The sequence below is a fragment of the Drosophila miranda genome, chromosome 3 (assembly GCF_003369915.1).
Source record: "Drosophila miranda strain MSH22 chromosome 3, D.miranda_PacBio2.1, whole genome shotgun sequence".
Classification (NCBI taxonomy): domain Eukaryota; kingdom Metazoa; phylum Arthropoda; class Insecta; order Diptera; family Drosophilidae; genus Drosophila; species Drosophila miranda.
Window position 1 is genome coordinate 18,803,507 of NC_046676.1, and position 21,746 is coordinate 18,825,252.

The 21,746-nt window shown below is 44.1% G+C and overlaps 1 protein-coding gene across 6 annotated transcripts; it reads left to right on the plus strand.

Annotated features, from left to right (window-relative positions):
• Positions 1 to 142: 142 nt before the first annotated feature.
• LOC108160077 (ion transport peptide) lies at positions 143 to 21,744 on the plus strand. 6 transcript variants are annotated; one of them, XM_017293837.2, is made up of 4 exons: positions 5,954 to 6,184; positions 7,911 to 8,226; positions 18,405 to 18,622; positions 19,299 to 20,257. In XM_017293837.2, the coding sequence occupies exons 2-4, from the start codon at positions 8,206 to 8,208 to the stop codon at positions 19,441 to 19,443; spliced, it is 384 nt and encodes a 127-aa protein (XP_017149326.1). In that variant the 5' UTR covers positions 5,954 to 6,184; positions 7,911 to 8,205; the 3' UTR covers positions 19,444 to 20,257. The 6 variants fall into 6 exon arrangements, with proteins under 6 accessions (XP_017149330.1, XP_017149331.1, XP_017149332.1 ...); XM_017293841.2 differs by lacking the exons at positions 5,954 to 6,184; positions 7,911 to 8,226 and adding an exon at positions 143 to 248; XM_017293842.2 differs by lacking the exons at positions 5,954 to 6,184; positions 7,911 to 8,226 and adding an exon at positions 2,506 to 3,630.
• The last annotated feature ends 2 nt before the right edge of the window (positions 21,745 to 21,746 follow it).

Sequence of the window (21,746 nt, forward strand, 5' to 3'; positions counted from 1 at the left end):
GCGCCCAACACAGACACAGATACAGACAGAGAGACAGCCCCAGCCACAACCCAACAGCCCAACCACGCCCATGACAGCAGCCCTAGCATCCGATGGATGCAAAAGGGGTATAAAAGCCAGTTGGACAGAAGTTTTGCAAACATTTTGACACCGTTTGCGGACTCCGACAGAGTTTTGTGTTAGAATCCATATCCATACTTGCAATATTTAGGAAGTGAACGCGCAGCTTGCTAAGGTCTCTCAGAATGGTAAGTACATGGGGTGGATCGATCCACCATCGGGACCGAGATCTAGTGGGATGGGATGCGAACGGGATTGAAAGCTGCGGTTAGAGAACCCTATCCTATCGATTTAATGCTCGATCGTTTGCGGTTGAATGGAGATTGGGCTGGGGGATTGGCGTTAGTTTGTGTTTGTTTGTTTGTCTGTGTTTGTGCGGTGGTTGCCGCTTTGGCAATTATTTCTCAGAGCTGGCGTCGGCTGGACTGGATCTATTTTTAGATTTAGCTTCAATTACATCGCCACTAGAAACGAGTTTAGCCGCCAGAGCGCACCAGAGGAAAATCCATTGAATCGACCGTTTGGCAATTGAAAATGTTTTGAAAATGCTATTTATGCACAGCTCGCGACTCTAAAGACATCAGTTATATCTAGATTTCTTAAGTGGCCATCGAGAGTCCGAGTCACGAACCGAGATGTGTCTGAAGAGATACACTTACGGTTCGCTATTCTTTCTCCTTACCCTGCATATCGTTTTCGGTCTGACCTTTGCGTTTCTCCAGAGCGCCGTGAAAGTGCTCCAACGTCCCGGCCCGGCCCGGCCCGGCCCGGCCCGGCTTGTATTTGGCATTTCCTTACAATGTGCCTAAGTACTCCTAAGTATTCTCTTTTATCATTTGCGTGTGCGCTGCCCATTTAGATCTGAAAGCGGCAATTAGCTCTGTCCGCCCCGGTCTCAGTCCCGCCTCTTGTCTTTCTTCGTTTGCGTTTCTCGTGCAGCTTAATCTCGTTCGTTCAAAGTCAATCTTCTGGGCTGCATTTCATAAGGTTGCATAAGCTGTATGCACAACAGCTTGTCCCAGGTACAGGTACAGCTACTTGATTGTCAATCGCATCGAACAGCTACCAGTTCTCAGTCCCGTTCTCAGGGCAAGTGTTCTATTCAGGGAGATACCATACCGACATCATTGAATCATACTTGTTCCATATTACAAGTTTGTTGACACCCCGCCGTCGTATACGTAATATTTGTATTCCAAAAACGAAACCTGAATGTGAAATACATAAAAAAAGTAGTATATATTATATAAAGTGGCAGGGGAGGAGTGAAAAGTGGGGTGATGGATGACACACGAGCCGCGGGGCAGAGTGCGAGCGCAAGCGCACAATGATCGTAAATCTAATTGTGAACAAGCCTACATTGTTCGTGTATGGTACTCTGTAGGCATAGCAACTACTACAATTTATGTACATATATATATTGAGTCTCGATCTGTCGCTGGCTCTGCGGGTGCTGCGGGCGGACAGCCGGATGGACGGAACGGAACGGACAGAACGGAAACGGGCAATAATTTGCGACGCAAACGTTTTACACACGCTTTTACAGTGCATTTACGAGTACTTAGTACAATGAAGATCATGGAGATCTCCAGCGGGAGCTCGAATTCCTGCTGCTTCTGCACTTTTAGGAGTGTCGTGTGGGCGGACCTGCTGCCGCCCACATGGAGAGAGTTTCTTTTAGCTCGTGATGCTCGCGCTTCTTTTGCCTGAGCGCATGACTTACAGTGAAATTCTTCAATTTCAATTTTAATTTCAATGAGTGCGCTCGTGTTTGTGTGTGTATGACACGGTAAGCCCAGCGTCAGTGGCCAGGGGCGTCGTCTGATCGCCGAGTGCAACGGCAGGGGGCTAAACACTGCGATAACCCAAGCAACGACCATGACTGCTGCTCTCGCTTTTGGATGGGGAACATGGATATGGATGGGGCCTTATCACCCCCTGGCTACTTCCTTTGTTTGTCTAAAGACCCCATTAGAGGCGCTTGTCTCCGCCAGCGAGTCTCGGGGAAAGAAGCGGCGAGTGGGGGCCTGATTTGGGGCCGCATTGTCTGAGAGACACACATACAAAAGCAAACACGAAACAAAACGATATAAACCGCTGGCACATGCGTGCTTTTCGAGCAAGAAACGTTCTATATACAGGCGAGGGGTGATTCGAGAGTTCTTCCTTATGGAAACAACAAAATTTCAAGCGTAGGGTGAGAACTGCACCTGAAATTTGGGATATTTTCTGATCGCAGACTGCAATTGATTGCTAGGCTGCTGGGCATATTGTTCAATCAACCCTCGTCCCCTCACATATATGTATGTGACGATGTATCTGTGTGATGTGCATGGGCTCTGTCCGTCCGGCGCTCTGCCAGAACGGTCCCAGCATTTTGACATTTGAGTTTTGCAGTTAGTCTGCTTTCGCTTCTCATGCGGCTTGGGGTTTTTCCCATTTCTTTGGCTGCGGTGGATAATCCTTTAACGTTCGGTGCACTTTTCCGCGATCCGATCGTATACGAATCTGAATCCGTGTCGTGCCCATTGCCTTGTCTACAGATATCGAATGATATATAGATTTAGCGCATATTTATTTTGTGCAGGGTGAATATTTTGGAAAATTACCCAGAATCGCGTATGCATAGGGATATATCCAAATATATGTATGTGAATAATCGGTGCGAACGTGAGAATTGTGCGGCCCCTGCGACGCCAACGCCGACGCCGACGCCGCTGCCACTGCCGCCGAGTGTCAATTATGTGGAAATATATTTACAAAGATATATGCAGACATATATATACATATATGTACGTACGTGTTTGTTAGTGTGTGTGGTGATTCCCTCCTGGCACTGAATGTCACTAAATGCGCCCGCCCGCCCCCACAACAGGCAGCTTCTTTATCGCATGTGATAGAAAGAGAGAAAGAGTGCACGAGAGGAGGAGAGGAGGAGAGGAGGAGTGTGTAAGTGAGTGAGAGTGGTTTCGTCGCGCTCTGTGTCTCTGAGTGTGAGTGTGGTTGTGGTGCGTGTAGATCAGTCGCGTCCCCCTTCCCCACCCCCCCCAACAATCATTCAACAAACAATTTTCATTCATTGCTCCCCCGCTCGGTCCAAGCGGCGATTCTGCTTTGCATCTTCTCTGATCTGCTCTGATCTTCTCTGCTCTGCTCTGTCCCCAAAGCCACGCACAAACCGACATCAGATAAGAGGAGAGAGAGAGGAAGAGAGCAAAAGAGAGCCACGCGGCGTGTGAACAAAAAGTGCTCTCGTCTCCGGCGACCATAGAACAGTGGGTTGCATAGATAGTGCCCGGGCCACGCCCCCTATGACGCCTCTTAGGCGTTATCAGCGCACACATAAAGACCTGACCAAAATACACACAAAATGGCGATGAACCCGAGTGCCAGAGAAACACCGCAGGCCTGAAACACTGAAACTGCCGTCGGTTCGGCTCCAAATCAACACATCCATTGACCACAAACCACCAACACCCCCACACCCGGGTGTCCGCCCCGGGAGGAGCGATAAGCAATCGAAAAGTTTGGAGCCCATAGCTCGTATCGAACCCGAAACAAGCGCCTAAGGTAAGACGGTTAGACATTTGTTGCGCCCTTTCAAACGCCAAGGCGAAAGCATTTAAAAGCCTATAGAGTCCATACCATTGGCCTCAAAATTTCTATCTCTTAATCAGCAAAGCGATCTGCTTTTGCTTAACCATTTACGAGTAACTCGGTAGGGAAATTATATCAAAATCAACGTGCTAGAGCTTTATGTGGCATGAGAACAATATACCTGTAAAGTGTACATATACTCCTCTTAAGCTTCGGCTTCCCCGATTCCAGCCTTTCTTCCATGTTTGCGTATATTTTTAGCGGTCTCACACCCTTTTTACAAGTTCAGTCTGTCTTACGCTCGGAGCCTGCTCCCCGGGCACCGGGGTTGGCCTGGCCTGGCCCACTTTGAGGTTAATAACATCTCGGGTCTGGGTCTGAGGCCATGTACGATTAATTCGTAAATAGTCGCTGCCGGTGGCCCTGTCCCAGTCCCTGGCCCTGGCCCTGCATTATACGCGGTAGTACGTACCTCAACTCAAATGACAAACACAAATTTGTGTGAAAAGAAATTGTTACAAGGTCAATAGTTTGAGCGAACGAAGCGAACGTTGGGAGGAATATTTACGTGTCCATTTACAAGCGTTCCGTTCCCCCCTTTCCCGATCCAGCACCTAGTTCCCCTAGACATTATATTTTTGTTCTCTTTTTGATTGTGAAAATTCAGACGTGTTTATTTTTATTAGCGCATATTTGGTTGTAGTTGAAGTTGCCGACACGTCTCTGTGTGTGTGTTTGTGTGGGTGTGCGAGTCAAGATTCACTGGCGGTGATTTCCGGTTCCGTTATTTAAATCTGTAATGGGTATTCCACCACCACCACCACCAACACCACCAACACCACCACCATTCATTCAATTTACACTCATTGATCAGATCAGGTTCGTGGTGCGTGGGAAAGCATTGCTCTACCATTGATCGTTCTCTTAAAGCAGAGCAGGTCGTAGTATAAGAGATGGGAAGCGAAGCGAAGCCCACATTTCCTGTGGAAATCTCTTGAACGGAATGTGTACTCTTATATGCATTTCTTTCGTAGCATCGTAGCATGACCTATCCCTCTAAAAACTTCCTGGAAAACTCATAACTCAAAACTCAATAAAATTTCTTGTTGCATACCATTCGGAGCGTGGAATAGTTTGGATAGGAACTTTCCTAACCGGTTACGGTAGATATGAATATATCTATCTGCCTTTCCACTCTACTACCATACAGCTTACACTTACAAAGAGTATTAAATAGATCGTTGCATGTCTGCGACCTGTCGAGCAACTTGTATAACAGCATTACCATATCGGGAATTACCATTATAATAAGTAATTCATTCATTTGAAAGGGCATACAAATATAGGGAGAAAAACATCCCAGCCTGAGGAATCCCTTCAGAAGAGTGCATACTACCTATATTTAATCCATTCATCGGTTGCCTTTACTATATACATATATACTTTCCTGGAATGACTCATCGTCGTTCAGAATAAGTACAAGTCCCCGCCCCCCATTGCTGGCTCTGAATTATGCAAATTACGCGACTAACCACTAACGACTAACGATTGACAACACAGGAGCGATAACTCAATATGGCAGTGACCAAATTGGGGCATTAATTGGATTCGGTTCTGTTTAATAATATTATTAGCGTCGCTTGAGGGGAATGTCCAGGGAATGGCGGCGGCCCTCGGGGCTGCGCAAATCAGATTAATCGAGAATCCAATGCAATCTTAATTGGATGACGAGTGACGATCTTCTCACGATCTACAGTACGGGGACATGTTAATGTGTCAATTGAGATTGAGACTCGTGCAATACGATTTTCTAATTGGGATGGAATCTTTTCTCTAGCTCGAAAAGGGTTTAAAGTGCAGGTACAGTTCCGGGTGGCACGGGAAAGTGTTGAGTCACTGTTCGCCTGAGTTTTGGGCCAATTTTCCCACATGCCGCCAGGGAGACAATGGACTGCGATTGCTCTGCAATTACGGGTTGGAGATAATTGCGTTGATTAGCAATCGAATAAATAAATGATTAATAATATCAAGAGGGGAAATCCCTTTCCCACAAACCCTCACCACAAGGCAGAGAACAGTTACAGAGTAACAAGTGAAAGAGAGCGCGGATCACACACACACTCGCGCACAGATGCTTGGGTCAGATACTTGTATCTGTGAGTCACTGAGAGCGCAGTATCTGTGTGTGTATCGACGCTGCCTCGCTCTGGTGGTGCTGCTGTTGCCGCTGCTGCTGCTGCGGCTGCTCTTTCTGCTTCTGGCTCGCTTATAATACAATGTTACCGCCGAACGCCTCGTAGTCCTTAAAGACGCAGCAACAAGTAAACATCGAATCGAGAGCCGCCGAACAGCTTGAACATTCAGATACAGATACAGTTTCCGAATACAATTCCGATTCCGATTCAGTTTCCGATTCCGATTCTCGCTGTAGTGGCAAAGTGCGGCGGCAATAGATACAAATCAAGTGCCCATTGAGATACTTCTCTGCAGAGAAACAGAGAGAGAGAGAGAGAGAAGGAGAGATAGTGTAAGTGACAAAGTGGGGGAAAAGAGAGTGCCAACATCGTCAAGTTATACACACGTTCGTGCAACCTGTAGAACGCGTGCCGTGTTGCAGTACCATGCGGTGCCGGTCACCAAAAAATTGCTTCTAAAAAACCACAAACAAACCACAGCCCCGAAATTACGAAAATGTAATAAATGTTTTAATATTTAAACTGAAACTGAAACTCGATTTTGGAGCAGCTTTCAAGATTGCCAGCAATTAAAAAAAAATTACGACTAAATGTACAAAATAAAAAAGATCGAATTTAAACAAGTGTGTGGTGTGTGAGTGGAAAATAACCGCGCTAATTCGCGTTAAATGATGGAAAATTACAAAAATCGCGATTAGCCAAGAGAGTGACCCATCGCTTAGGCCATCGAAAGACCCCATGTCCCACGGGCCATACCAAGTACCAATTGCTTATCGGATCCGCTTTAATCTGTAATCTTGTGTGCTCAGGTCCATACTCAAACCGGCCGTTCGTCTGTCCGTGCGTCCGACTGTTGACCGAATTGCCATAAGGCTAAAAACGGGAACGGAACGGAGCTACCTGCTGCTGCTTCATCGTCATCTTTGCCGCCCTGGTCTTTCTCTCGCATATAGCCATGTCAATGCTGGCCCTTGCTGCTCTGCTGCTGTTGTTGTTTGTTTCGCATTGATGTTGCCACCTTGCAACAGCAGCAGCAGCAGCACAAAGCCCACACAGACACACTTAACAGTCTTGTGTGTGAGTATCTGGAGTCTCGGACCTTTTTGTTTCATTCTGTTTGGTGTGTGGCGTTGTCAAGGGTGCGGCAGAACAACTTTCGTTGATATTCGATCGATATTGATCCGCAGATGATGTCATAAGTGATGCCACAGCACCGAAACAGGGACAAGGGTCCGCTGAGAGGCTGTGGCTGTTGCTGTTGCCGTTTTTTTTTCTTCTTTTGATCTTTTTTTTTTTTTTTGTTTTTTGTTATTGACGGAATTTATTGGAATGTCTTGGACATTTCCTCGAAATCATTAAAATCGCCGGCGCGGTGTCTCTATTGCTGCGCCTCCTCCTCCTCCTCCTCTCAAAATTGTGCGTATGCAACAGGAAATATATGTACATACATTTAGTGTATGTTATGTGTATGTACTGCAGCACATAAATATCAATATATATATGTATATTCGATATCCCATGTGCATTTGTATGCTGGTATTTATTTATTTTTTGCGTGCAAACACTTCCGACATTTTAAATGCAGCAAACGAAGCGATCGGACCGGCTAAATAAATCAACATCAACAGCGGCAACAGCAACAGCAACAGCAGCGGCAGCGGCAACAACTACACTGCAGCATTGGCCACACAGCCGAAGTGGCAGTGTGTTGCGAGCCATATCAGCCGCCTCTCTGTCCTCTCCCTCCCATTTGGCCATTCAATGCATATTTAATGATTTTAATCAACAAAAGTCGGCAACAGCAGCAGCCACAGCCACAGCAACATTAATAACAATAAATGACAATCAGCGATCGGGCGGCAGTATAACAAATGCCATTTAGCACATGAGCATCTGAGGTGAACATTTATTTATAATGCAAATGATCTTGAATTGGATCCGATCCCCTGTCGAACAGGGACTTTAATCGAATTAGTACATGAAAATCCAACAAATCGGAATGGAGTGAAACAAAGCCCCAATTGAAAACTAATTTCTGGATATTCTGTAATATTTTAGATAAACCCCCAAACATCTGCGGCAAAAGCAACTTACTATAAATACAAAAATATAAAGAAAACTTAGTCCAAACAAAACTGTGTTACACACATACTGTACAAAGTACTTAAACAGCAAACAAACGCAAGTACTTAGCCAAACATTACACTCCAGCATTTTACAATAATTGGAAAACCAAACAAAAAACAAACTCCGCGCTCTCAAAGAGATCTGAGACCCCAACCAACGAACAAACACGAACTCAAACTCAAACTCAAACTCAAACAATCATCGCAGACAGAGATTGTACTACGCAATGAAGAAGCTGTCACTAAATGTGAGTATCAATCGGGTTGACATACGTGTATGTGTGTCCACACAGATGGGGGTAATGAAATGCACTTTTCAAGTTCAGAAAAACGGAATACTGCAATTCTGGGAACGGGGAACGGGGAATCGTGGGCAAGCGAGGGGACCGCGTGTCATGTTAATGAACTTGAAAAAAAAAGACAACCGTTCGGGAGGCAGATCATAAGAGCAAGAGCCATGACGAAGTTGCCTCTCCCTCGATGACTGTTGAAGTTATTCTGGATCCGTTGTGAAACCGAAAGCAATTGGAAAAGTTGAGCTGAAAGAGCGGCACAGTCCATCAATTGGCAGGAAAATTGAATGGAGCCATCCAACCAGATCACGCCATTGATTGGAGATTGGAGTCTGACAAATCAATGATTCGATTCCACAGCTGAAAGATGATCATAGTCCAGGCTATGCCTTTGCGATGGGTTGGAATGTCGACCCATAAGTGAAGCATAGAACGAGTTAAGCGAAGACTCTTTTAGGCTAAGGATCTTGATTGGATCTTTGGCCAATGGGTCAATGGATTGACCTTCGCCTTTGCGGATGGCCAGAGGTCTGTGTGCGGCTGAAGTGGCTCTAATTGAATTCGGCGATAAATCACTGCCACGCGCCACCTCTGCCGCATCAAGCAGATCGCACGTCCAGATCCTCCTCCCTCTCCATCGGGCAGGCTGAGAGTGCCTGGCTAATTGAAAAGCAATTGTGGGCCGCACTCAGCTATGCTCGTATTTATGTGTGTGTCTTTCTGTGCGTGTGTGTGGGTGGCTGAGTGGATGCGCACTCTACAGATACCCAGCCGACTTTGATGTTGGCAATTCAAGAGGCTACTGCTGCTGCTGCTGCTTCTGCTGCGGCAGTCATTGGCCATATATCATACAATATGCACATGTTTTTTCGCCATGCATATAAATATATACATATACACATATGCATATTTTAAGAGGCTTACATATGTTTCGTATCTGCCAACTGTTCCCCGACTGTCATTTGGCTTATTTCCTGCAGTTCAATGCCCCAAAACTCAGTTTATGGTTTCGTTTGTACGAGTATATTTATTTGTTTCTTTTTTAATTTTGTATATGTTTGCCTTTGGCTGTGTCTTTGGGACCTTAACCTGTGATACCCTTAAAGAACATAGCAATAGATCAGATAGATAGATAGATAGATTGAAGGAAAAGAAAAGTCAGAGAGGTATTTCATCTTCTGCCATCCTATCAGCATTGCACAAAACTTAATGACTCAATAGCAAATATTGAACGAAAGGGGTTATGAGGCCAAATGTTGGCCAAATTCTCGCTATCATGGCCAGCAGCAGGCAATTCGACTCGAAATTGGCTGATGCAACCATCGGCCACCGATAATCATTTTACGGCCTGTCTGCAAAATAAAATTAATTTTCGCCTTTTATGGTCTGTGCCCCGCCGCCTGGGCCGTCGCCCAACTCGGTATTAAATGCGTTATATATAATTATTTTATGCTGAACAAATCAATTATTGTTGGCAATAAAGATCGTTAAATATTTAATGGGTTCTTATGTCAGCGGGCATATAAACTCGCATAAAATGCCATAATAAGCCATGAAAATGAACAAATAATTGACAAAATGCCATTAAAACTTCACAATAAACAAAAACCACACATACTTATTAACGACAGCCGCGAAACGGGGGCCCGTCGAAGATAAACAGTGTGGTGTGGGGTCTCCGTCTCCTCCGCGCGACAGGTTACCAAATAAGTATATATCCGATACCAATCCGAATACCGATTCCGATCCCGATCCCGATCCCGCGACGTAAACAGAGCTGGAGCCGGGACATGTGTGTTTTGGGGCAACGGCAACATTTACAAATGTTAATGATTGATTTTGTGTCATGTAATCGACATAATAGGCTAAGCAGCAGGTGGCAGGTGCCAGAGCCAGAGCAAGAGCCAGAGGCAGGGGAATACCTGGGGGTAAGGTGAACACAAACTAGTTTTCAGGCATTTATCCAATTTAATTGACGTCAAACAACCACTCGAAGCATCGTCACACACAATTTCTTCCGTCCTTGGCCGTACGGGGCAACAATGTTGCTGTTGCCATTGCTGTTGCTGTTGTTGCTGTTGTTGCTGTTGTTGCTGTTGTTGCCGTGCTTAAAGCTGAGTTGTAAGTGACCTTATTGGATCTAAAAGAATTGGCCAATACTCGCACACACATACTCGTACGAGTAGTCGCATAGCTCAAACGGAATGCGAAAAAGCCCCAAAATCGAAAGATTCTCATGACTCTGTGGCATTTCTCGCATTCCTGGAATCCACGAGTCGTGTGCACAGCAATTGTGTTTCTATACTCTTGCAATGGTCTGAAAATAGCAGCACAAAAAGGAAGGCATTTTTCGACCTTAAATAAGAATCATAAAAATACTATCCTCCTCCCACAATAGAACTTTCTTTCAGGTGTCGGAAATAAATGAGTTTCGATTCTTTAGATTTTAAAAGCTTATATTTCTTGATTTGCCATTGGATTTCTATATTCTTGGAGCCAAGGGAATCTCATGCTTCGGCTTTGCCTCTGCTTTGCCTCTTCTCCTTCAGCAGGGCTTGTGCGGCCACATTCTACATTAATTTATTGGTTATTCCCCATGTCTTCGCTTGGGGCTTCGTTGCAATTGATTCCTTTCTTCGAATCGTATTGGATCGGATCGGAGTGGCTCGCACTTTGCCTTTTTTTGAAAGTGACTCATTTCCGCTGACGCTTGACAAATGTGGAATGGAATGAACATGATGTACACATTGTATGTATATGTATCACACTCGCACTCGCACTCATACCAATACTTGTATTTGCCAAACATTTTAGCCAAATCGTTAAAATATAGGTCGCCGCTTTTCCATTTTTGTGCTTTGGGCTTTTTTGTTTTCTTTTGACGTCAGGAAAATTAGCATGTGCAAAAATGCTGATGATTCCATATCTAAGATAAATCTTTGATCACTTATATCCTTATGCTTTTAATATCCTCTCGGAAAGCTTGTCATTTCCTTTTACTGTACGCTGATGCTCCACGATAATCAGCTTAAACACTGGAAATTACCGAGGGCATGTATGATTGTGAGTGAGTGCGGATTCCGTGAATTTGAAATCGAAATTCAGCCAAAAATAAACCACACCTTGCGGTCTGCCATCATCGGGAGATTGGCGGATCGGGAGATTGGGAGACCGGGGAATGGGGGATCAGTGATCATCCCCCCCATTCCCCGCGGACAGATGAGGCAGGCAGGCAGGCAGGCAGGCAGGCAGGCAGGCAGGCATCCAGCTGCGTCGCGTAATGGCCCTATCGAGAGCTCCAGCGCACACGCTGGGTTACGTTTCATTAATTGCCCGCCAGTCGATTCGCGGATCCATAATATTCAAATCCGAATGCAATACCCCATAAAGAAGGCAAAAACTTAATTATGTGATTTATAAGATTTTCGATTTTATTTAAAACAAAGCGTCCAACCACAGCAACAACAACAACAACAACAATCGTATTGAAAATTGGCACAAAATCAGCAAAAATGCGATTAACATTTTTGTATTTGTTGTTGTTGTTGCTGTTGTTGTGGTTGTGGTTGCTGCTGTTGAATATTTTTCAAGTAATTTCCTCAATGGACTTGCTTATTTACTCGTACTTATACTCATACAATCGTACGAAATTCAGGCAAGACAGCACACAAATGCACTCTTGTATATCTTATGAGAGTGTGTGTAAGGAGAGTGAAACGTGTGACATGCTTCTGTGCGCCCGTGCCTTAAATGTCTGAATCTGCCCCTGCCAGCGCCTCGGACTCATTGGAATCTACGCTCCGAAAGCCAGAGAGCCAGAGTTGGGGCTGTGGCTGATGTATATACATGTGTATGATAATATTCGAGTGCATTTGGAAAACAAACTGAAACCCGTTCGCCATGCTAAATTGTTTTGCTTTCAATTAAACTAATAAAATGCCAATTGCCATTCGCTGTATGTATGTATGTCGGTCTGTCTGTCAGAATGTTTGTGCCAAATGGTCGCCCAACTGGCTGGCACGACGGCGGCGACCACAACAGACCACAGCACAGCAGAGCACAGTAGACCAACCAACGTCAGCAATGTGGCAGTGGCTGAGGTAGCCAAGCGAATGCATTTCTTGATCGAATGTTTTTGCCATTACGTTAGCAAAACCGAGAGCTAGAAGAGCTAATCTGAGGCATAGGTCGATGGATGGAGAGGTGAAAGAGGAATTAAATTCAACTAGAACTGAGACAACGCGGCGTATGAGTGATGAAGGATGCAATGATGCCTATATCACTCGCTCTTGGAGGATATCCTAATATATACTAATCTTGGTATTGATTGATTTTGTTCTATCATCAGTTTTATAGTATAATCATAGCTTAATGATCATTTTTTAGTGGAACTTATTGAATACAAATTAATACAATGAACTCCCAAATGTATGCAATGGATTTTTGGGGATAGACAGCCTCGTTATCATCAACTGATTATGCAACAGCAATTATAAAACAATTAAGAGCGGGAGGGAAGAGATAACCAAATGATTACCAAACAAATCATCATATAATAGTCATAAAGATCAAGATACGCTTCTTCTACTTCTACTTCTTCTACTACTACTACTTCTACGCAAAAATACTATAACTATACATAGATCTCTCTATTTAAACTCCGACTAGAGTGGAATCTATTGCTTTGACAGATGCACTCAGAAATTTCCATTTGCCTCGACTAGTGGAAAATTTAGTTGTTGCTCTCTGATTAATTCACTTTTTGACGTGATCTGGCAGACATAGACAAAGATGGAGAGAGAGAGAGAGAGAGAGAGAGAGACAGAGGCAGAGTCAGAGCAAGAGAGGTTGGCTGTGGTGGAAAAACTAGTTTGGCTATGGATCGTCAGCGTCATCGCTCCATATGTCATTGGGTATTCCGCCAGCGTTCTGCCACACACTCCCCAGGACAAGTGGACGCAGTGCAGTGGTGGTTTAACGGCTTTTGCGGCACAAACTGGAAGCCACCGTCGCCGCCACTCTGATCGGCTGATGAGCAAGCACCGGTTAGGCATTCGCATCACGTATACGCCTGGGTGTTCCACTGCCAAACGAGTCGCGTCTCGCTCTCCCCCGATCCCACACAGACACAGACACGCATTGGCATGTGCACTGCCAGACTCACTGTCGTCGCTGGCTCTCTTTGTGTCTGTGCGCCTCAGGCAGTGGCAGTATGCGGCGGTGGTGTGTGTGTGCGCCCGCCCGTCTGATAAGAGCATGAAGCAGCAGCAGCAGCAGCAGCAGCAGCAGCTGCGATGGCAACTGTATGGCGACTGTGTGGCACAGCACCTCGACAACCTCAACAACCTCAACAACCGATGGCGATCTTCAGTGTTATTTTTGTTGGCAACACGAGTTGATTGCTCGCGCATGTCTCACTTTTTCTGACGCATTTGGCTCTCGTTTCTCGCTCTTTGGTGTCGTGTCTCGTGTCTTGACTGACTTTTGTCACTTTGTTGTCGCTCTTCAAACATCTTTTGGGGACTCGAGTCTCGTGTTTGCCCAAGACTTAGCCCACCCGCCCGGACCAACTGAGAAGTGAACAACCGAGCGTGAACCAACCGAGGGCACAATTTCCTTCTGGCAGATGCCAATCTATTACGAAACCCTTCGCCATTAATCTCAATAATATCAATTGGATATACACACGCATACACACTCACACAGAGCCATACTTAAGTGCACTATCAATTGACTGGGAGCCATGCATCGCTCTGATATCTCCAGTAGTCGCGCTGGAAGCCATAGAAAGGCTCTGGATCAGCGCACTCGACAGCAGCAGCAGCAGCAAAAGCACCGCACTGCAACAGCACCAGCAGCATCAGTCAATGTGAGCGAAACGAAATGCATAGTCTAATGGTGGCTTAGGTTTAGGTTCAGGCTAAAAATCGTTAAGAATAGAAGTCTGCAGACCCCCACAAAAGATCTAGTGATCACATGCAGAATCTACAAGAGACCTTAACTTCCAGGTGCTTTTAGATCCCCAAGATAAGTTTAAGTCAGTGCCTTTTCATAGAATCCCACACTCATCGTTGTACGAGTATTATCTCTACAGTATCTAAGCAAACTGATAACCATGTTCCATGTGATCTCCAGCAGAAATATATTTCTTTGAAATTCGTAATGTGTGAATTAAGATTTCCAAGAGAAAGAAAGAGTTTACTAATAGCCGTAGTGGTTTCACGATTTTAGAAACGTTTTCTTCAGTGGATACTGGCTTCAACCGGCCAGAGTAGCGCTCATACAATATTACGCGTTTCTTTTCGCTGTTTTCCTGTTTTGCATTTTTCTGCCACACAGCACAGGCGATACCCAGAGATTTTTCATGAATAAATGAATATTAATTGAATATACTCGAGCATACCGCGAGTCTCGCCCCCCATGCAAATTGCTTCTTGGGGAGTGGAGGAGACTCTCCTGCATGTCCATCAAATTAACAGCAGCGTTTAGTGATCCACGCAGGCGCAACGGCCGCAACAGCAGCAACAGCAGCAGCAGCACTTGCCACTTGCCACTTGCCACTTGCTGGTGTGGTGTGCCACTTTGGTGGATTGGTGGTACCAAGCAGTCTCGCCATCGAATGTTTGCTGCCGTTGTTTTTGCGTTCCTAAGCACATTTTAGTTTCGCTGTAAAAAAAGTGTCTTCATATGGCCATTGGCAAACTGTTGGCCCGCACGGGGGAGCACCGAGCGAGGGGCACAGCAGTGAAGAGCAGCCACTGGGGGGGCTGGGGCTCTGGTTGGGGCTGGTAGTTTGTGTTTCGGCTTTCGGCGGCCTGCCATGCTTGCGTAGCCAAGCGTTACAAAGACAGACAGAGAGACAGGCTATATCGCAATATGTGTATACGAGTATGTACCCACTCTCCTGAGCAGTACATATGTACTTATGGTGTGCATGTACAATGCACGCGTTTGTTTGGCCACAGTTTTGCAGGAATAGCATTGTAGCTGTCGCTGTCGCTGTCGCTGTATATCTATCTGTATAAGCCGTATAAGCCATGGTATACACACATGAGTATATCTTCCGATAACACTTCTCGCATTCCAAGACAATTCTAAGGGGGTAAGCTGATAAGAAGTCCCCAAGCGACAGCCAGCTGGACTTGAATCTATTCTATTAATAGAGCAAAATAATAAGGAATATGAATCGACTATAAGATGACCCCTAATGAGGGATTATTCATACACAGTTCTAGTATTAAATGAGTGCTAGAGTGGTGTTAATTCTCTTGGCTCTCTATTACAACGGATAACGATTCTTTTTCTGTAGTTCATCTGCATCCAAACTTCAGTGCTGCAGGGCATTGTTAAAAAACGGTGTTTAGTAATGCTTTAGTAATCTCCTTCGTACTGCTGGGAACATCCCCAGAGACCGCCTGAGACATATACCCTTCGCGGTGTGTGGTAGCCGGGTACTACAATAATTATAAACTATTGCGCAAATAAGAATTCACAGTCCGTTTGTCTGTTATAATTGCCATTATTATTTTTGGCTCATGACTTCATTCAATGTCGCCTGGCCGGGGCAGAAACAAAAACATCGGATCGGCCACACCAGCACCAGAACAGGCCCAGGCAGCACAGCAATCAAATCAAAGTTGAATAGTGAACAATCAGACAACAATCAACAACATGGCAATTGAGAGCCAGAGGCGTGCGTGCGACTCGCTCCAATGATTCAGTTATATACACATACATATAGTATATTCACATACAGATTGAGTATGGCATTTGAATAATGGGAAGAGTTGTATGTAAGGCACGGCACACTCTCGACTTGAATTGATACAAAGCGTCGGCCGACAAATAAAATCAATTGGCAGCTAATCAAAAGTCAAATGCAAACAAATTGCCAGCACATGCTGCCAGCCATCCAGTGACGCTGACACAGACGTTGACGTTGACAGCGACAGCGACAGCATCAGCGACAGCAACAGCGACAGCGAAATCGACGATAACGATGATGATGATCGAAGACATGATCGAAGATCGATTAAGGCAATCGCGTTCGTTGGCTCCTTTTTGTGGTTTCTGTGGTTAACGATGAAGTCATTTATTTCATTCATTCATTCAACAGTGCCATTCAACAGCTCTCCTTCAACTTTCCCTTGCCATACCCTTGATGGTCCTCCCGCTCCACCCTCCGCCCTCCTGTTACATTATCTCTGACGCTGGTCGCATATCGATTATACAATTTATGCGGCCGGCAAAAGAGCGTTAAAAATAAATGCATGCACCGAAACCCAAACATGCCGCAGATGCCAATGATGCCATAAATCGTGCAACTTGAAGCCAATTAGCACTGTCCAAGTCGAACTGGAAATCGAACCCGATACGCTACGATACGCTCTGAACCCATGCCCATGCCACCGCGGAACAAACCACACAGTATGTACTGTGGAAATCCGACTACTGAAGAGCTTCCTCATGCCACAGCCCAGCTGTTGCACTTTACACGATGCGACACCACTGCTGTGACGTACCGTACTCGTGCTCCCGCAAATAAAAAAGCCGCGACACTTGGCCAAAACTTGCACTTTTCACTGCCTTACACGTGCGCTCTCCCACAGCTGTTAATTAAGTCTATTGATTGCTCGAGATGAAAGCTGGAAAGGTTAATTATGATGCCGGATCGAATTCATCTTCAATGTTGATCGACAGCCTACTTTTAGGGGCTTGTAGGGGCTCCCAATTAATAGTCACTCGAAAATAGAGAAAAGACTCATTAAACGATCGAATCGTTTCTCGAGATACAAATATATGCATGTTTATACGTACATATATATGTATGTATGTTATTGGCTAGGCCATTTGGCAAGCGACTGATGAACTTTCTTAGAATTCCCATTCGCATTCCTCAATGCCCATATACCATATACTCGTTTACCCATTCCTATAAATCAAAAGCGAACTGAAAATGCGCTCAACTTAATTGAAGACATCAACAAGGCAATAAAAAATCAATTTTACTTAAGAACAAAACAGATTCCCAGATTCGACAGCCGAAGCATCTCGCGACTTGATTTTTTAAACCAAAATATATGTACATATATGCCATGTACTACATAAATGAGAATGAGCATGAGAAGTGCTCCTTTCATGTTGGGGCTGCTGCTGTTGCTGCTGCCAGAAATAGTCGTCACAGCGTCGTGCTGTCTGGGTTTTCATTCAGCTTTTCCATCTTTCAATCGCCGGGTGCTGCGGAGCCTGCGTACACAAGAATTTCCCATATTTCATCTCCAAACAAACAATTGGCACAATGCGCAAATAAAAAAAATTGCAATTTTATTCCAATTATTCAATAGTTTGGTATGCTCTCCTCCTTTTCCGACTTGTAATTGAGACTCTAGAGAACAAGAGTGACAGCAGAGAGATGAGAGAGAGAGCCCGCAAATGAATAAAATATGCAAAGTAAACAAATTTTACGAGTATTTGGGGGCCTGTCTGTCCGTCATACGCAGCTGTGTGTGGGGAATGGGAATGGGAATGAGAATGTAAATGTAAATGTAAATGAATGGCCCTCTCTCCTTCGGGCAGCCGCCGAGCCACGAAACCACGAAACTTACATCATAAATAAAGCGAGCCGACAGATTGCAAATAATGCAATAAACATTGAAATTGTCTGGCTATTTATAGAGCTGTCCTACGATAAGATCGTCTGCAACTGCAATTGCACCTTTGCAGACAGAGCAGACAGAGCAGACAGAGAAGGGGTTTACGAGTATTTTTAGCCGCCAGTCGACTGACAGGCGGTGTCTATTTATAGCGCCCAAGCGATGCCAATCGCTGCAGTTGCATGGGCTGGGGCCTGGCCTCGAGGCTGCCCTTGCCCCTGTCTTTTCTCTCTTTCTGTCCCTGTCCCTGTCCCTGTCCCTGTCTTCCAACACAAGTGGCTGCTCCGTTTCAAGGCTCGGCTTGGCCCATATCTGAATACCCAGATGGCCAAGAGGGCCTCTCGGCTAATTGAGGTCCCATTTTGCTGGTTGGTTTCTTGATCTACAAGTCAATATAAGTGGGAATCTATTTATAGTACATTTCCGGTTGGTTCTCGCCTGTTTGCTTATCCACCTCTCGTTTCTGGTTGGCATTTGCAGATGTGTTCCCGCAACATAAAGATCTCGGTGGTGCTGTTTCTCGTCTTGATACCAATCTTCACAGCCTTGCCACACAACCACAATCTGTCGAAGCGCAGCAACTTCTTCGATCTGGAGTGCAAGGGGATCTTCAACAAGACCATGTTCTTTCGACTGGATCGCATCTGCGAGGACTGCTATCAGCTGTTCCGCGAGACCAGTATACATCGGTTATGCAAGTAAGTTAACGATCCCAAAATACCACCCATGTACCCATCGTATTATTAACACAACCCTGAAGCAGAGATCTCCCCAAAATAGCGGTCCGATCGATATCGAATGCGATTTGCCTAAAACTGAAAGCATTTCAAGGCGACCGAAATGGAAAATACATTTTCTTGGAGTCGGATTTCAAAACTGGGGCAGACACACCCTGACACAGATCAGATGGGAATCAGGGCAAAGAATGGTCCTTGGCTTAAAGCCTTGATGCTGATGCTGATTGATCTATTCTAAACATTTTTTTTTTGGGCCTTTCCTTTCCGATTCTGTTCTTTGACTTTCTCGACTTTCTACATCTGTGGTTCTTGTCTATTCGATGCAGGGCCAATTGTTTCGCCCACGAAACCTTCGGGGACTGCCTCAAGGTGCTGCTGATCGACGATGAAGAGATATCGCAGCTGCAGCACTCTATGAAAGTTATCAACGGATCGCCCTATCCCTTTCACAAGCCTATATTCAAATAGATTACCTATGTTTCTCCTTCCTTTCTGTTTCTAATTCTGTTTCCGTTTCTACTTATATTTCTATTTCCGTTTCTGCATCCGGTTCCGGTTTCGTTTTCCTGCTTTTATTTGACTTGAGTTTGCTTCAATTACCATTATGTTTCATTATGATTTTCGTGTTTAATTTTAGGAAAGACTGCTTTGATTCAAAATGGTTTGGCGAGTGCCTGAAAGTGCTGCTCATACCAGAAGAAGAGGTATCGAACTTGCAGCACTTTCTGAGGGTAGTGAACGGTTCGCCCATATCCTTCAACATGACGCCGGGCCAAACATAACTCTAAGATCCTGAACACCCCCACAGAGATCAAGAGCCCGAACAAAAACAAACAAATTTAATTATTTAAAACGCCCAAATTTAATTCGTACTTATTTATTACTGTAGTCCTTACAGTTTATACTATATGTGTTTTTTTAAAAACGAATTACTTTTATTAATTTATTGAGAACGTTATGCGTTTGTTGTAAGTAACATAAATCGTAGGGAAACCACCGCATGGAGATGGAGAGATGTAGAGAAAGTAACGATAGAGAAAGAGAGAAAGAGTGGGTGGGTGGGTGGAAGAGACTCTACCGCCTGGAATCGAAGTATTTATCTATAAGTATTCCTAGCTTGTTTTATTATTATTATTATAATTAATATTATTGCGTTATGCGTTCTGTATATACAATAAACAAAAGAAATCCATTGTTTTACATCCATGTAGAGTAGAATTATTATTTGTATTTTTGTATTTTACTGTAAAATCAGCATTTAATTTTACATCTTACACACGATAATCCGCGGAAGCAAACCCCCCTCCCCCTGAGAGTAAAAGAGAAGGCGCACACCTAACACACCAGACCGAAAGTATTTTGCAAATGTATTACAATTAATTTTGTAACGATTAAGCCCCTAATTAGAATAAATCAGAGAAGCGAGTGGAAATATACATATACATACATATGTATCTATATATGGGAATCTATATCCGCATATACCCAACACTTATCCGCACCCATACTAAACTACTAAACGCTTAGTCTTAACGCTAAAACGCAATTTGTGCAACACACAAACAAAAAACCTTTGGTAAAAGCACACAAAAAAAATGAAGGAATACATTACAAATGTAGAAAAAAAAAAAACGGAACGAAACATGTGAATGTAAAATAAACGAAATCATCATTCGCTGGCTATTAAGAGAGGAGAGCATCAAAATTGTGATAAATGAGAATTAGAAATGCGAAGCAGACCAGCCAGAAATCCCAGAACCAAACAGAAATCACAACCAGAACCAGAAAGAGAGCGGAACTGAGAACGAGAGAGACCATAGTCGGAGACGGCAAACTACGCGCGCGTTTTACACGCGACTAAAAACGCTCGCTTACCGTTTTTGTTTTGGTACGTTTTTATTTTGTTTTCAATTAACTTTTGTAAAATTTTTGTTTTTGAGCTGTCGCCGTTTTGCATTTTTTTACATTTTCATATGCATACATCGGTTTGACGAAAGTTGACAATTTTGACTTTTGAATTTTGGCTCACATTTTTTGAGCGTGTCCAAAAATTCCCTTAAAATACCATCCATATCCGATATCTAATATGTCCACTGCTCTTTCCGGAACAGGCAAGAATGCTTCGGATCGCCCTTCTTCAACGCCTGCATAGAGGCTCTTCAGCTGCACGAGGAAATGGACAAGTATAACGAATGGCGCGATACCCTTGGCCGAAAGTAAACGGGCTCTGGCACTGGCTTTGGCACTGGCACAAGCAGCTACTTAATTCTATAACCTAATCATACTATGTACTACTACTATACATCTAGCCACGAAAGTGGCAGAACCAGAATACGATACGGCACGAAACAATGGCATCAAGGAAACAAACGATCAAACGACCCGAGAAGATGACGAGAAATGTCTAAAAACTTGAAATACCTATCGATTAAGCGAGAGGAACAAAACAAAACCAAACAGAAATGTTGCAAAAAATATTAACTAAATATAACTACGACTATGAATACATATATATTGTATGCATGTGGCGGAGAGTAGAAATTCGAATTCGTTTTGTTTTTCTTTTTTTGGTTCTGGCCGATCCAGCCATCGATTCATCGATCCGTACAACAGTCTCGTGGAGCCTTGAGTTTAGTTATTAGAGTATTATGATAGTTTCTTTTAGTTCTTCCATAGAAAAACCAGCAAAGCAAACGAACAAGTGAACAAACGAACAAGTGAACAAACGAACAAGAATCAAAATGTCTGATGTAAATAAATTATTTGTCTTCTTTTTAAATAATTATATGCGTATGCACTTATTTATAACGCTTATATATTTTGTACATTTCCTTCATTTGGTAAGCTTAAGTTATTAACCTGACCACCACGCGACAAACCTATACAATAGTAGACACTTTGTAAGAGTACCAGCAATCCCCAGAGAATCCACGCAAAAGAATCTTAAAATTCAAATCAAATCCACTACACGACATAATTCTATGCGATTAAGCCTACCATTGCATATGCATAACTATTAATTAATTTAAACTTGTTTGGATCTAGTCGTAAAATATAAATAAAGATTGTATATTTCAAGAGGAGT